Source organism: Microplitis mediator, chromosome 3, assembly GCF_029852145.1.
Source record: "Microplitis mediator isolate UGA2020A chromosome 3, iyMicMedi2.1, whole genome shotgun sequence".
Lineage (NCBI taxonomy): Eukaryota > Metazoa > Arthropoda > Insecta > Hymenoptera > Braconidae > Microplitis > Microplitis mediator.
Genome location: NC_079971.1, coordinates 19621448 through 19637369, shown reverse-complemented (window position 1 = coordinate 19637369; position 15922 = coordinate 19621448). Strand labels below are relative to the sequence as shown.

Below are 15922 nucleotides of genomic sequence, written 5' to 3'. Positions count from 1 at the left end.
AGACTTACAAATTAATAAAATTTTCATGACTTATTATATTATTAATAATAATTTAAATCAGAGTTTTGAAATGAAAAATAATATTGTAAATAAGCGCCAAAGCATTAACAAAACGAAGATAAGATGTCATTTATGAGTGTTGTTTTATTTTTTTTTTGTCTATAACAGAAAATAGTAGATTAGGAAATAGAAATAGGTAGATGCGACGCGCGTCAAAAATTTGAACATTATTATTATAACCGTTCTCTCTTTCTTTATAGAAAAGGACAAAACAGATCAGCTGTAAACAAGTCCAAACACGTATAAATTCACTGGTTGTGCGTTTTTCCTTCATATTCATCCTTACTATGTTTCTAAAATTAATTTAGTTACTTATATTAATTTTTTTTGTTAAATAATCAAATAACTTGCTGTAAAAATTTGGAAATAAATCCGTGTTAATTTATAAATCAAAAGAAAAACTATAAATATATTCGTACAAGTGATATTTCTTAACGGAAATATTCAAGTAAGTCAACGAATTACCCAACTTTTTATTTACTAATTTAAATGCGAAAAAAATTAATTACTTATAAGCGTGTGGAAAAAATTTTAAACAAAAAGGCTGAAAAAGCGTCGACTTTCTAAACTTAACAACGTGACACAATGACGAATTTGCTTTTTAACCAATTTTTGAATTTCTGAAAATACTAAAGAAAAAAACAATTGACGTAAAGGCATTCTCGGTCAGTGTTCCCCACGTTTTTAAAATATTCAATAATTTTTAACTGTCATAACAGTATTAAAATTTTAGTAATTCATTGAAAAAAAGTTATAAAGCATTAATTGAAAAAAGAACGACGTAGTTACCATTTCGCTGATGTACAGATTTGAAAAAAAGTATTAATTTATATTCAAGTAGTAATCAATTAAGAGTTGAACGAAATTTAGTAAGTAAATTTTAGCCCACAAAATTCGACAATTCGAATTACAATATTGGCATGAAGATCTTGTCAAAATTTATTTATTAAATTACACTCACTGAAAAAAAGGACTCTTTGGTGCAAAAAATATTTTGCATCATGGATTGAAAATAAAAATTTCTGAAAACTGGAAAAATTTTTTTTTTGCCCCCAAAAAGTTTTTATTTTCATTTTATAATGCAAAAAATTTCTTGAGATAAGTCAAAATTTTCTTGAAGTGAGAAAAAATATCTTTCGCTAAGAAATCTTTTTTTTCTGTGTTCAACTCCAAATTAATAACAACTGTGAGTATTTTTTTTTCAAATCTATATCTTAGAGAAATGATAACTATGTTGTCCTTTTTTCAATTAATAATTTACCTTTTTTGTAAATAATTACTAAAATTTTACTACGGTTATGATAGTTCAAGATCAATATAGGGGAAGGGGGGGGGGGGGGCAAAAGGAGGTAGGGTAGGCAAAACGGGGTACCCCCAAAATTTTATAAAAAAAAATTTTATATTTTAAATGGTTTTTAAACATTCCAAAATCACTTCTGTAAATATAATTAAGCGTTACTTTGAATTTTTTTTGGTAAACTTTTTCAAAAATCAATTGTCAGTTGAAAAATATTAATGACGTTTGTTTTATGATAAAAACTATTGAAAATTTTTTTTCTTCTTTTGTATCCAATGAACATGTAAAATATAATTTTTCTTCATGTAAATTACTTACAAAAAAATTCAACTTAATCAAATTCGTTTAAAATCCAGAAATTTTTTTTTTTTTTACCTTTTTTAGGGGGTACCCCATTTTGCCCGCAGAAATGAAAAATTTTTTTTTTCAACGGTAACCGAAAATTTCTTCTCTTTACTTTGAATATCATTAAAAAAAAAAAAGATTTAGCGTATTTGTGTCCTCGAAAACTTAGTATTTCCTTAAGTACCCCCTTTTGCCCCTCCCTCCCGTATTATTAGAAAAAACAGAGGGGAGGGGTTGGTGGATAAATTATTTTAAATAATGCTAAGCAAGAAAAGATATTTTCATGCAACAAACATACGGGAATGTATACGTGACGCGTTCCACACTTTCGTATTATGAGGAAGAAAAATTAGGATTGGAGGGGATAGGACACGATAAAGAAGGAACCTTCTCAATGAAAATTCTATGAATAAATTGAGAAAAATATGGATAGTCCGAACTGGGAATCGAACCCAGACCACGTCGGTTATGCATCCGTTTTTTTTTTTTTATAAAATATATATTTTATTAAATAATCCTAGGTATACAAAAAGATATTACACTTATTCACTTAATTATGTGTAGCTCCTGCTCAACTTAAGCTTAATTTAGCATTATGTATTATATTAAGATTAGTTCTTATTTCCCTATTTAATTATTTAATTATGACGTGACCCATATACGGTATTCTAGCGCTAGGCACTGGTAATTGACTCAATTTACAGGAAAATCAGTGGAAAAAAACCTGTGCTTGAACATGGTGATGCGCTTAGTGCTTTTCCAGTTGAGCTATGTGAGCCTATGCCATAATCCATTCAATTTATCTATCTATCCATTAAACCATACCGTCCATCGTACCGTATAGCATTTTCAAATTATTCTTTTAAAAAATTCTATTAAGTAAGAAAGTATATGTTCATACAAACATACATACGGGAATATAGGGAGGGGGACAAAATGGGCCCCCTAAAATTTTGGATGCCTCGAAATATTTGGGGGTAAAATGGGTCCCCCAAAATTTTTTTTCAATTTACATGATTTCTGAACAAGGAACCCTTGCAAAGTGTTTGCGATTGTGATTTGCTCTTAACACGTCTAAATAGAAAAATTTTCGGAACTTAGATTTGAAAATTAATTTTTTTTCCCAAAGCTTAAAAATAATCTGGAAGTTGAATTGAGACCATGTCACTGGCGCACCGAGGTTCTTTCAGTTGAGCTACCTGTGCTTATGCCATAGTCCGTTCAATGTATCAGTATACGAAACATTAAAATAATTAAGCGCGAAAAATCAATATATTAAATTTATTAATTAGCATTTTTCTCTTACCTACACCGAAAGTTAAAATTCTTACCCTGTTTGAAGGGAAGAAAGCCGTTCATTTCTTTTACGAGAGAACAAATGATAAACAACAGTGCATGCACCATTCTTCCCACAAAACAGAGGAAAAATTTTAAACTTTCACGTAGAGATCTGGTGAAAAATCGTATACACACCACGGAGGAAAGTAGGAAATCCCAATCCGACTTTTGCGACCCTTGCCTTCGACTCGGGTAGGTAATTATACACTCGGTTTAGAATGTCCTACTTTCCTCCCTTGATGTGTAACATACTATTAAGATGAAATAAAATAATTGTCGAATTTTAGTAGATTTTTTAGGGGGCCCATTTTGCCCCAAATTTTAGTTTTTCATTTTTTGAGCATATTGATTACGAACGTTTGGCAAAAGACTCGAAAATTTAAAAGCGGTAAAAAAAATCATGTATTAAAACTTTTTTTTGGGTGGCCCATTTTGCCCTAAATTTAAAGATTTTTAATTTGCAACAGACGTGACATAGTGAGACCAAAAACATAGGAAGGGGCTAGAAAGAAGTTAAGCAAGTAAGAACCACTGAGGATATGAGCCCTTTTTTCTTAAGGGGCCCAACCCCCCCCCCCCCCTCCCTTCCACTATATACGTGAAGCGTTCCACACTTTCATATTATAAAGAAGAAGAATTAGGGTAGGCAGGGGTAGGGCAGGATTAGGAACATTGTCCGAGGATGCCGTTAATATTTAAAATTTTAGCTCTATTAAAAGTACAATTTCATCATATTTTTCCGGACAAAATACGTTCAGAAAAAGCTAACTTTTAATTATTTTTGAAAATTTTTTTTTCTTTAGTATATTTTAATACCATCAAGTCAACCATGAGTTTTCGCTTTGAATTTTCAAAATCCAAAAAAAAGTTGGTCGTTGTGTGACGTTTGGAATTTAGAAGAGTCAACGTTTTTTCAATAATTTTTTTTACACGAGCATGCTTGATAAGGATTTAAAAAAATACTTATTTCGTAAATAATAAGGTTTTTTATGTTTACACAAGTTCTAATAACGCAAACGATGTCAAAGCTAAATTATAGAATTCCGTTTCTAACGAAATTATCAAATAATATCGACGGCTATGGGGTAGTACCAAGTCATTATAACATAAAATTGGTACCGCATGTCCGAGAAAATGAGGTCACTTTTGATGGTGAAGTTTCCATAGATTTTAAAAATTTAAATGTAAGAAGTTCGTTAAAATTGAACGCTAAAAATTTGGGAATTGTTGAAAATGTTATTTTGAAAAATGATGATGAAACTTATAAGTCAACCGATTATAACATTACTACTGTTAATACTAAGCATATATTAACTATAAATTTCGATAGAGAAATTGCTGTAGGAGTTTATAATTTAAATATTCATTATAAAGGTCAAGTTAACGAAAGTATCGAAGTTTTGAAAAGTGCTTCTTATTTTGATAAATCTGGAAAAAGACAGTAAGTAACTGAAATTTATTCATTCTATTCCACATCAGAATAAAGCAAGTAATCACTTAATAACTGTCCATATATTTTCAAATTTTTATTAATGTAAAAGATGGATGTTACTGAGTGATTTTGAAACTGAAGGTATTCAAGAAGTGTTTCCATGCTGGAAAGATGAATGGTGTCACACAAAATTCGAATTTTCCATTAAGCATAATAAAGAATACAGAGCATTATCTAATGCGCCGGTCAAAGAAATAATAACAGCAGACGATCCGAATTCAGTGTGGACGATTTTTGAAAAAACTCCAACTTTCTCTCCTAATCACTTTGCTTTTGTTGTCGGAAATTTAGAATATTTGTCTGCACACGATGATGATCCGTTCAAACTGTGGCTCCCTAAAAATACAATTGATTTGGAAAATAATGATATTAAAATCGTGAACAAATTGTGGAAAGCATTAGAAAATGTGACCGGTGTAACTCATAAAGAGCACAAATACAGTAAATTGGATGTCGTTGTTTTGCCAGAATTTATTAAAATGAAAAAACGCAACTGGGGACTCTGTATTGTTAAGTAAGTTTAAAGTTATTTGTATCCTGATAGATCCGAATTACGGTAACTTACAGAAATCTACCGTAAATTACAGTAGCTTACTGCATATTGCGGTAGATTTCGGTAAGATATCATAATTTGCCGTAAAATACGAAATTCCTTGATTAAGAACACCGATCTATAAATTATTAATTGGATTCAGCTGAAATCCGATTGTGAAATTTCAATCAGAAAATAATCGAAAAAAAAATGTGTTATTTTCTGATTGGTCCAACACATGACTTTATTAGAAATTTGATATGCTGATGCATGTCTATATATCCCTATTTAAAAAATATGTATTTGATGAATGGATTCAACGTTATAATAGAAAGGAACTGAGAAAAAATAATGGTGGTATAGTACGCACGGAAAGATTGGAACCCGACTGGTTACTGATCTGCACCCGACTCAGTACGGTGCAGAACAGTAACCAGTCGGGTTCCAATTTTTCCGTGCCGAACTCAAACTCAGTAGGTCTTTTAATATCGCGTCAACTGCTCTAAAAACCAGCGTACAATGCACAGCATATTTTATTTTAATATAAATCTAACTATGCATACCTTTTTTTCAGTGATGTGAGTATTGGATTGAAAGAAAATATCGATAAAATGGAAAAAGTTGATACAATTACCGATGTAGCTATTTCAATGATTGATCATTGGTTTGGCGGACTTGTTACAAGTGTTAATTATCACGAAAAACCCTCAAATTATCGCCTTCGTTTCTATTTAGCTGAATCTATAGTTGACAAGGTTAATTATTTCTAATTTGATGATTTATTTTTAATCTGAGAAATATCAAATAGCTCGTTTTATTTTAATTAATGACATTTAATTAACTCTAGATTGATAAAACGTGGCATTCTGTTGATCGATTTATTAATAAACAAGGACAAGAAGGAAATTGGACTGAATTTTACAGTACGATACTTTAATATTATTATTATCTTTGATAATTTATATAATAATAAGATTATTTATTTATTATTATTATAGACGACTATCTCTCGCGTACAATTGAATATGTTTTGGGTAAAGACAACTTTAGAACAGCTATAAGAAATTACATATTAAATAAGTACGTCATTTAACATCCCTGATTACTTTTTTTCTTTGGTAATTACTTTACAGTCATAATATTTCTTTCAGCGAGTCTAAAGATGAGATAGTTAGCGAGCTTCACGACGAAATTGTAAAAGTATCTGGAGACATGAAAGAAACTATGAAAAAAGTTTTAGAAAACTGGAATACTTGTTCATCGTTCCCCACAGTTACAGTTACTCGTAATTATGAATCAAATAGAGCGATCGTTACACAAGCACGATTTTTAGATAATCCGGAGTCGGATTGGAGATATTGGGTTCCATTGAATTGGGCGACTCAAGACGATTCTAATTTTGAAAATACTTCGGTAGCTCAATGGTATGATGGTGTTTCTATGGAAATTGAAATTCCTGTTACCGTTCCGAGTGACCGTTGGATAATTTTAAATAAACAGAATTTTGGTATTTATTAATCGATATTTCATAGTACAATGCAACCCGAGTCAAAATTAAAACAGTAGTTTGAGCCTCCAAAGCCTCAGTTCTTTTGATGTTGCACTTGCCGCTGAATGTAATATGTTATTTAAGTCCTCGATGTCTTAAACGTAGCGTATAAAGGAGTAAATCACCTTTTTAAAATGGTATTTTAACCCTCCATGGCCTACCATATATTTTAAAATGCTATTTAAGTCCTCGATGTCCTAAACGAATCGCATGGAGGACTTAATCACCTTTTTTAAATGGTATTTAACCCTCCATGGCCTACCATACTTTTAATCTGTAACTTCGAATGAGCTCAATTCTTTAGCATGATATTATTGTTATATATAAAGATATTTCCAACCGATCGTGAGCGTCCGAGTAGCAGTGCGGCAGTGGTTGTGCTTCATATTCGTAAGGTCGTGGTTTCGAATCCCAGCGGCAGCAGATTATTTTTCAGCAGTTTTTTTCAAATTCTTCGGCAGTTTCCGTTTTCCAATACATCGCTTGTATTTATTGTTCACATAAAATAATTAATTAATCATATACTAATAAGTCAAAGGCTCTAATTATTCAATTCGAATTTCGAATGACATAGTAATATTCTATTCGAACGCCTACTCATATAAGTTTAGCTATTATTACTAATATTTTAAATTTTATTATTTTTTAACTCACAACAAAACATTCATTGCTAAGAAATTATTTTTGAAATTTTTAAATTTCAAATTGTTTTCGATCATGGCAGCCATTTCTAATTAGTGGCCCCCTTTTCCCTTCTGTTTCTTTACCAATTGTACGCGATCCAATGAGAGTCTTTCTCAATCTATAAATTTAGGCTCTGGAGACTTATTTTACCTTTTTAAAAAGATGATTCGAACCTAAACTTGGTAAAAGCGGACAAAGTTACCACGTTTAGGTTCAAATTACCGTTTTAATGCATGGATCTTCATATTCTAAAAAGATGATTTGAACCTCCTTACCCTCATGTAGGATTTGGAGGCTCAAATCACCTTTTTAATTTTGACTCGGGAAGTCATAATAGGACGTAGATAGGCCCATATAACAATTTTATAGCAATCGTGTCCAAGTCTGGTCACCAGAACACTACTTGTCTACGTCTTTACATAACTATGGATCTTGTTGCAGACACTGGTACAAAGTTTTAAATTGCAAGTCTTGTCCAAGACTTAAAAAAAAACTTTGTGTTATGCTGTACTTGAAGAATTGGACAAGAATATTGAAGATATCTTGTTCAAGGTGCATTGGTACAGTGACTTGAGCTAATCTTGCACCAGAAATTGCTTGCATATACTAACGCATATCTTGCGCCAGACCTGCTCCAGAAGTGTCATATTGCACTGTCTGTCTCACTTCTGTCTCTGTCACTTTTCCCCTCCATTGGCATACGATACAGGATCCTGGGGTAAAGTGACAGAGATAGATGTTAGATATATAGACAGTGTGATATGACTCTTCTGGAGCAGATCTGGAGCAACATATGCGTTAGTGTCAGCAAGTAATTTATTTCTGTTGCAAGACTCGCTCAAGATACGCGTAAGTAACTTTACTAACACATCTTGAGCAAGACATCTTCAATGTTCTTTTGTACAATATCATATGCAATCTGGGTCCATTTTTACACCGGAATTTTTTACAGTGTACTAATCATATTTGGCTATTAATCCAATTAATCTGATGTAACTCGACATTGTATTGCTAGAATCATTAAATCAAAAATATTGTTCAGTAAAAAATGAATTACAACAAAATTTGATTTAGTATTTTTTCAATAACGTACCAAATTACTTTAATTTTTTACTCTAGTTAATGAACGTGACCTTTTGCAATCTAGTACTTTAACTCAAATTACTTAACTCGATTTTGCAAAAAGCTTTATCGCAGATAATTAATTTGTGTCGAAAATTGTTTTGATTTTAAGATTCCAAAATTTTTTTTTAACGCTTATCTCATCGAAAAATATTTTGTAGTAACTAAGAAATTACTCGGTACAAAAATCTCAAAAATTGATTTTTGTTGGTTGACGTTATTGCTTATCTACATCCAATTAGAATTCAAATTTATATTTTGAAAAATTCTGTAGGTACATATCGCGTCAATTATGATGAAAAAAATTGGAAACTGATAATAAATTATCTCAAAACTAATGATTACTCAAAAATTCATCGCTTCAATCGTATTCAGCTGATTAACGATGCATTTACGATTGCTGATTGGGGATTTCTTGATTATAGTATACCTTTAGAATTAGCGGAGTATCTAACTCACGAAACAGAATTCGGTCCATGGGCAGCATTTTTGCATCACATTGAAAAGTTATATTATGAATCACCAATACGTGGCTCCGCATACTATGATAATTTCAAGGTGCTATTTTAATAAATATATGACTCGCAATTTATTTATATTGTTATTTGACAGTATATTTATGCATATTTTTTCATTTAGAAATATGTTTTGAAACTGACTGATGAATTAGAAAAGCGAATTGTACTTTCGGATGAAGCCAATGATGATTTCACTACGCGGCTTTTGAGAATTTCTTTAGTGAATGTGCTTTGCATTTCCGGCTCGAGTGTTTGCGGAAATTACGCCCTTACCAAACTGAAAAATTGGCTTGAGGATCCTAATAAACATCCGTAAATATAATATATAATATTATATATCGTAATAGATATTATATCCGAGTCGAAGCTTAAATCGTAGATTGAACGTACTAGACGTTGAAAACATAAATTCAACCTTTGAAGACGTAAACAGCCGTAAAAACTTATTTTAGACGTAGTTGACGTATGAAAATATAAATAAGACTTACGCAGGCATAGGCAAAACCTTTCAAAACTTGCGATAAAAAAAATTAAACTATATTGGAAACATATTTCATTATAAAAAAAACATTTATCTAGCAGCCAGAAGACGAGAAATAAAAATTTTCAGCGGCTTTTGAAAAATATTTTGAGTCTTGCAGGAGATAACTCTACTGATGGCTCGTGAGCTAGTTTAGAGAGTATAGAGTCTAGAGTTATCTCTTGCAAAGCCCCCAAAATAATTTTCATAGGCATGCTAAAATTTTTTATTTCTTGTCTACAAGCTTCCATGTAGTCCGTAAAACCAAAGCACAAGAAATTAGCGTTCAGTAGAGTACTGTCTTACAAGGCCCAATATATTTTTTTACAGCAGTTGAATAAGACTTTACTTTTGGTCTCTAAGCTACTAGGTAGCCTGTAAGACCCAAAAGATCAAATTTTGATTTCTCGCTTTCTGGCTGTTAGACATGTTTTTTTGACAATGAAATATGCTTCTGATAGTTTAATTTTTTTATTACAAGTTTTGAAAGGTTTTGCCTACGCTTGCGCAAGTCTTATTTATATTTTCGTACGTCAACTACGTCTAAAATAAGTTTTTACGGCTGTTTACGTCTTCCAAGGTTAAATTTACGTTTTCAACATCTAGTACATTCAATCTACGATTTAAATTTTGACTCGGGTAATATTTTGGTTGTACTATTTTATGGCCTTCAGTAATACTTACTATGGTTATTCATTTTTTGTATCAGGATTTCTGCAGACATGAAAGTTGTGATTCTTAATAGCGGAATACGCTTTGCAGATGAAGACACTTGGAATAAATTATGGGAAAAATATAAACTAAGTTTACAAGATCCCAAAAACAAAAAAATTTCAGCTTATGATATGAGCAAATATGAATTCAATAAAGAAGAAGAACTTCTTAATGCTCTAGGTTGTATTCCAAATGATGAATTACTTAATAAGTTTATAACAATGATCATGAGAGATGTTATAGAGGATGTGGATCCATTAGTATTTCTAAAAAATTTCAATCTTTTGAATGACAAAGCCCCCGACGCTATTTTGGACTTCATTGAATCCAAACCTACTAAAGCCGATGGAACGTAAGTTTTATTTTGTTTTCCCGATTGTTTTTATTGTAATAAATATTTTTTTCTTTTTTTTTAGTCCTTTGCTTTCTGAAGAATTAATATTTGATATTGTTCAAAGTCTTGCATCCTTCATAATAACTGATGATCAGCTACAAAAAGTATTTATAAAATTTATTAACATACGCGGAGAGAAAATTATCGTAACTGTTTCTAATACGTTTATGGAATATCAAGTCATAACGTTACGGTAATAATTACTTGGAATTCCCTGATTAAAAACTCCGATTTGAAACTAATAAATTCCCATTGAAAGTCTATCGGATTTCAATCGGAACCAATCGGATTCAATCGGAGTTTTTAATCAGGGTTATAAGATACACGCCCATCATTTCTATACCATGATTTGCCTATCCAAAGGTTCCCATAGAATCCACTAGAATGGGTCAAAATCCGCTTAAAAACCAATACAAGTCTATAGGATTCTATGCGGCTTTCGAACCATTTGAGTGGATTCTGTAGGAATTTTTGGATAGGGTTGTATGGGTGCCATTTCTATAATTAATACTTTGAAAAAACCTGTTACCATACGATATAGGAATCATTTTCATAATATATTGTAATTGTTACCATAAATTTCTCTCTGTGTTTAATACTCAAATGTCATGAAAACATTCAAATTAAAAAATTTTTTACACCATCAATTTTTTCAGTTCAAACAGTTGTTTTCTGAATACGATAATGATAAATATTTAATTGCCGAAGAGGATATGGACTTTACTGATAAATATTTCTCCGAATCCAAAGAAAAATTAAATCAAATCAAAAGATTTTTTGAGACCATAAATTGATCAGCCAATTTAATTTTTATTACTGTCAATACGGTTATTATTATTGTAATTAAAAATATGTTTCCTTGTCATTACAGTAGAATATGAAATTGAATATATTTTTATAAATACACAATATATTTTTTCTCTTTTATTTGAAATGACCACCTTCCACATGTAAAAATTTAAAACTAAAAAAGCAAGGTATTACTTTTTACACTCACTGCCGATATTGTGCACGGCGAGAAAAGAATAGTTCTGATTCCTATGCTAGAATAGTAACCATTACTATGTTACATAGTAACGAAGATTATTGTTAATTCCTGTGTGAATTTGCTGGAAAAAATCTTTAGAATGGTGGCAAAAAATGAGTGATAACTCATTCGATGCGGAATCAAATTTTGAGCAAGATGTGCTTTTTATTTTTTTTATTCATTAAAATTTCAATTTTTTATTAACAAAAAACATAAACAAAATAAAGAATCTTAGCTTTTTGTTAATAACTCAATAACTATAAGCGATATCGAAAATCTAAAAAAACATTGAATAAATATTATTGTTTATGGAGCTAAAGTTCCGGGCGTCGAGACTTTTTTTCAGAAATTCCTTCCTCTTTAAAGAACCTTTTTTAGATTTTCGATATCGCTTATAATAAGGCTGACAGCAATTTCATTTAATTGAGGAACCCCATAAGTCAATGACTCAAATAAACATATGCAGTTTTAGTTTTACAGAAATAATTTTTTTTTTTTTTTAAATTCGCGCGTTTTTGGGAAATTAATTTCAAATGTTGTTTTATTGTTGACTGTTATCTGACTAATTAAAATGTTTAAATTAATTATAATGTTTTGTAATTTCTGAGTTTCAGAGTTCAAATACATATTTAATACTTCATTTTATCCGTGTAATAAATGATTTGAGTGGAAACATTTAAAAAAACAAGGATTTTATAACTTTTTTCCGTTTGGTTGAGAAACCCCATAAGTTAATCAACTTTAAATAATTTTTTTATGTAGTTTCAGTTAAAAAATTAAATTTTTCTTGTTGGAATCTTTTTCAGAGACGTTAAGATTATCGTATTCAATTATTTATTTATTATTTTAATGTCAAGTTTTTCCAAAGAAATGTTTTTTGTGTTTCCTGAAAAATTTTGTTTTCTTGACTTATGGGGTTTCTCAAATAAACGATTCAAATGCATTTTATACAATAATATTTATGATCCCGAAGTTAACAGACAATCAGCAATTTTTGGATTTTTATTTTCAACAAGTCGATTACAAAAAAAAATTTTTTTAAATCTGTACAACTAGAAAATTTAAAAACCATAAGTGTAATTTTTCTAAATATTTTTTTTTATGATTTATCGATTTTACAAAAATTTAAAAATTATCAGACGTCGGCTAACTTCACTATCATTGATATTCAAAAATTATAATAATTCCTTAAAATCTAAACTTACTTTCCGGTCTACTAGTGATCGAATAAATAAATTTGAAAAATATAAATGCGCATTAGATACAAAAATTGGTTCGTTTCTGCGCATCATTTCCAAATGAACAGAGATATATTTTGAAAAGAACAAAACACGAGGTCTGATGAAAAGGCGCCTTTAAGTTATGACAATTCTAAACTAGTGTACATTCAGGCGGTGCATCAAATCAAATCACAACCACAAACATGGCATTTCAAAAAAGTGATATGTTTTCTCCAGCACCTTTTTGGCATAATGGACCAGCTCCAGGAGCAATTTACAATTTTCCTGGTAGATTAATTAATGCCGAATTCGGTGGCATTCAAAGATCACAGTAAGTTTCTAATTTTCAAATTTTAAAAAAATTTCAACTACTCTTTTAAAAGTGCATGTCATGTACATTTAAATTTTCATTTTACATTCATTTAATTATTTTTACTATTCAAATTCAATTAATTATTTCTTTTAAAACGCAGAAACATTCAAATTTTCATCAGTAATTCATAATAAATTTATACTTTTGTTTTTTAATTCGGTAGTAATTAAATTATAACCTCAAATTTTCAAGTACAATTGAATTACTAAATTAAAAATAATGAAAATAAATTTATTTATAATTTACAATTAAATTAAATTAATTTTTTTATTACTTTCAAGATCTCCAGTGACAACTGGAACTTCAGTTGTCGGTGTACAATTCAAAGATGGTGTAATGATTGCTGCTGATATTCTAGCATCTTACGGATCTCTAGCAAGATACAGAAACGTTAAAAGAGTTATGAAAGTAAATGACAACATTGTATTGGGTGCTGGTGGTGATTATGCTGATTTTCAGTACCTTGAGAATATAATCAAACAAAAAATGTAAGATTTTGTATCATACTAAAGTTAGCCGACGTTTAATAATTTTTGAATTTTTTTAAAAAATAATATTTAGAAAATTGCACTCACAGCTTTTTAAATTTTCTACATGCGCATATTTCAAGTTTTTTTTTTTGTAATTAATCTGATGAAAAAAAAATCAGAAAATTTTTAATTGTCTGCTAACTTCAAGATCATGATTCTATTACATTATTTTATTTAAAATTTTAATTTCCAGAAAATTAAATTTAATGATTACAACTTTTTTAATTTTAAAACTTTTTATTATTTTTATTTAGTCTTGAAGAACAATGTCTAGATGATGGATTCACACTTAAACCAAAATCTCTTCACTGCTGGTTAACTCGTGTGCTGTATAATCAGAGATCTAAATTTGATCCGCTATGGAATAATTTTATTATCGCTGGAATTGAAGATGGAAAACCGTAAGATCAATATAAATTTACATATACAATCAAAGTAACGGGAATCTAAGGGAATTTTCAAGTTTCAGTAAAAAATTTAGTCATAAAATACTGAGATAATTAATTTAAAAAATTTCTTTCCGACCAATAAGTATCGAATAAATATTTGGAGGAATAAAGGCCGGTTTTACGTGTTTTTAGCAACAGATTTTATTGAATGACATTTTTTCACTCTTGCAGGTTCTCAAAATATCTGAACTGCTAATCAAACATTATAATCATCTTGCTTTCTAAACAATATTATATAGAGTGATTGATCTAGTGGAAGAATACGTCCAGTAAATGAATATAATTTAATTTTCACATCCATCATTTTGATTTTAATCACAATTACGTAGAGAAAATACTTGATTGCTAACTTTTAAAACTTCAATTATAATTTTTTAGTATCTTTCTATATTTAAAAATATTGCAAAATACGAACGTTACTCACTGGCTCAGTCACTCCACTTATCAGTGTACTGATGAATTATTAACGTATGTGTACTAAAGAAAGTAAAAAAACGTATAATTGGTCCTTATTCCTTAAAATATCTATCCGATTAAAATCTATTCTATAAAAAATTTTAATAGGCGTGAAAATATATGGAGAACTAAAAATAAATCATTAAAAATATCAAAAAATTAGTAATAATGAAAAAAAATAAATATGAGCAAAATCGTGAAAACTCAGTAACGTGATAATAAAGCCAACAGGGGACCAGGTTTTTAAATAATTTTTATATGAATTTTAATAGATAAAATTGGCAAAAAAAAAATTACAATTATACTCGTCATTATTTTTTATTTAATAAATTAATTATTGTCCTGCTATTGGAAAGTGCGCTGCTATTGGTTTCGTTACCTTAAGTAATATAAATAACTTAACAAATAAATAAAAAGATCACAGGGAGTCAGGGCAAAGTAAAAATCAGAACATCGTTTCGTCCTTTGTATTATATAATTAATTGGTCTGATTGTTATTCAAGAGTAGAGTCGCGTGGGGAAAGGGTGCGCAGTGGGTAAATGTCCGCACACTTACCCCATATGACTCTGTATTTTATTAATTGTTTTATATAAAAAATGTGAATTTATAAAGGACTATAAACTCATAAGATAAAACTGCTGAGGAAGTCCCAATAAAGGGACAAAACTTACAACTAAATCAAAGCAGATGCTCTGATTTTTACCCCTTCCTGACCTCCTGTGATCTATTTATTTATTTAAAAACTTTTGGACGTGATATAAAAAATTAATATTAATATGTAATTTATTTATTTATTTATTACTTTAATAGATTCATGGGAACAGTAGACAAACTTGGTACAGCTTACGTTGATCCAGTTATTGCAACTGGTTACGGTGCTTACATGGCTACACCTTTACTCCGTAATGCCTGGGAAGCCAATAAAGAAATGAGTGAAGAAGAAGCTGCTGCATTACTTCATAAGTGTATGGAAGTTCTTTATATGAGAGATGCTCGATCATTTCCAAAAGTAAGTCATTATCTTTAAATATTAATCATTTTTATTTATCTTAACGTTACTCTTACTAATAAATTGGTTTATTATATTAATAGTATGAACTTGGTATCATCACAAAAGAAAAAGGTGTAGAAGTACGGGGACCAATTAACAATAAAGGATTTTGGGAAGTTGCTACCATGGATAAGCCAATAGAATATGAATCTTAAAGTAATTTTTCTTTTTTTCTACAATATATTGTCAATTTTTATGTTTAAAATCAATTCAATTTCAATATCAAGTAAATAAAAAATTGCTCTAACAA

The 15922-nt window shown here is 29.8% G+C and overlaps 2 protein-coding genes across 2 annotated transcripts; both read left to right on the top strand.

Annotated features, from left to right (window-relative positions):
- The first annotated feature begins 275 nt into the window (after positions 1-275).
- Positions 276-11433, top strand: LOC130665142 (aminopeptidase N-like). Its single transcript, XM_057465432.1, has 12 exons — positions 276-508; positions 4043-4481; positions 4582-5046; positions 5639-5819; positions 5912-5987; positions 6063-6144; positions 6216-6571; positions 8694-8977; positions 9059-9249; positions 10167-10523; positions 10588-10669; positions 11222-11433. The coding sequence occupies exons 2-12, from the start codon at positions 4060-4062 to the stop codon at positions 11357-11359; spliced, it is 2634 nt and encodes an 877-aa protein (XP_057321415.1). The 5' UTR covers positions 276-508; positions 4043-4059; the 3' UTR covers positions 11360-11433.
- A 1536-nt stretch (positions 11434-12969) lies between these two features.
- LOC130665144 (proteasome subunit beta type-4) lies at positions 12970-15922 on the top strand. Its single transcript, XM_057465434.1, has 5 exons — positions 12970-13143; positions 13467-13673; positions 13970-14116; positions 15432-15630; positions 15714-15922. The coding sequence occupies exons 1-5, from the start codon at positions 13016-13018 to the stop codon at positions 15825-15827; spliced, it is 795 nt and encodes a 264-aa protein (XP_057321417.1). The 5' UTR covers positions 12970-13015; the 3' UTR covers positions 15828-15922.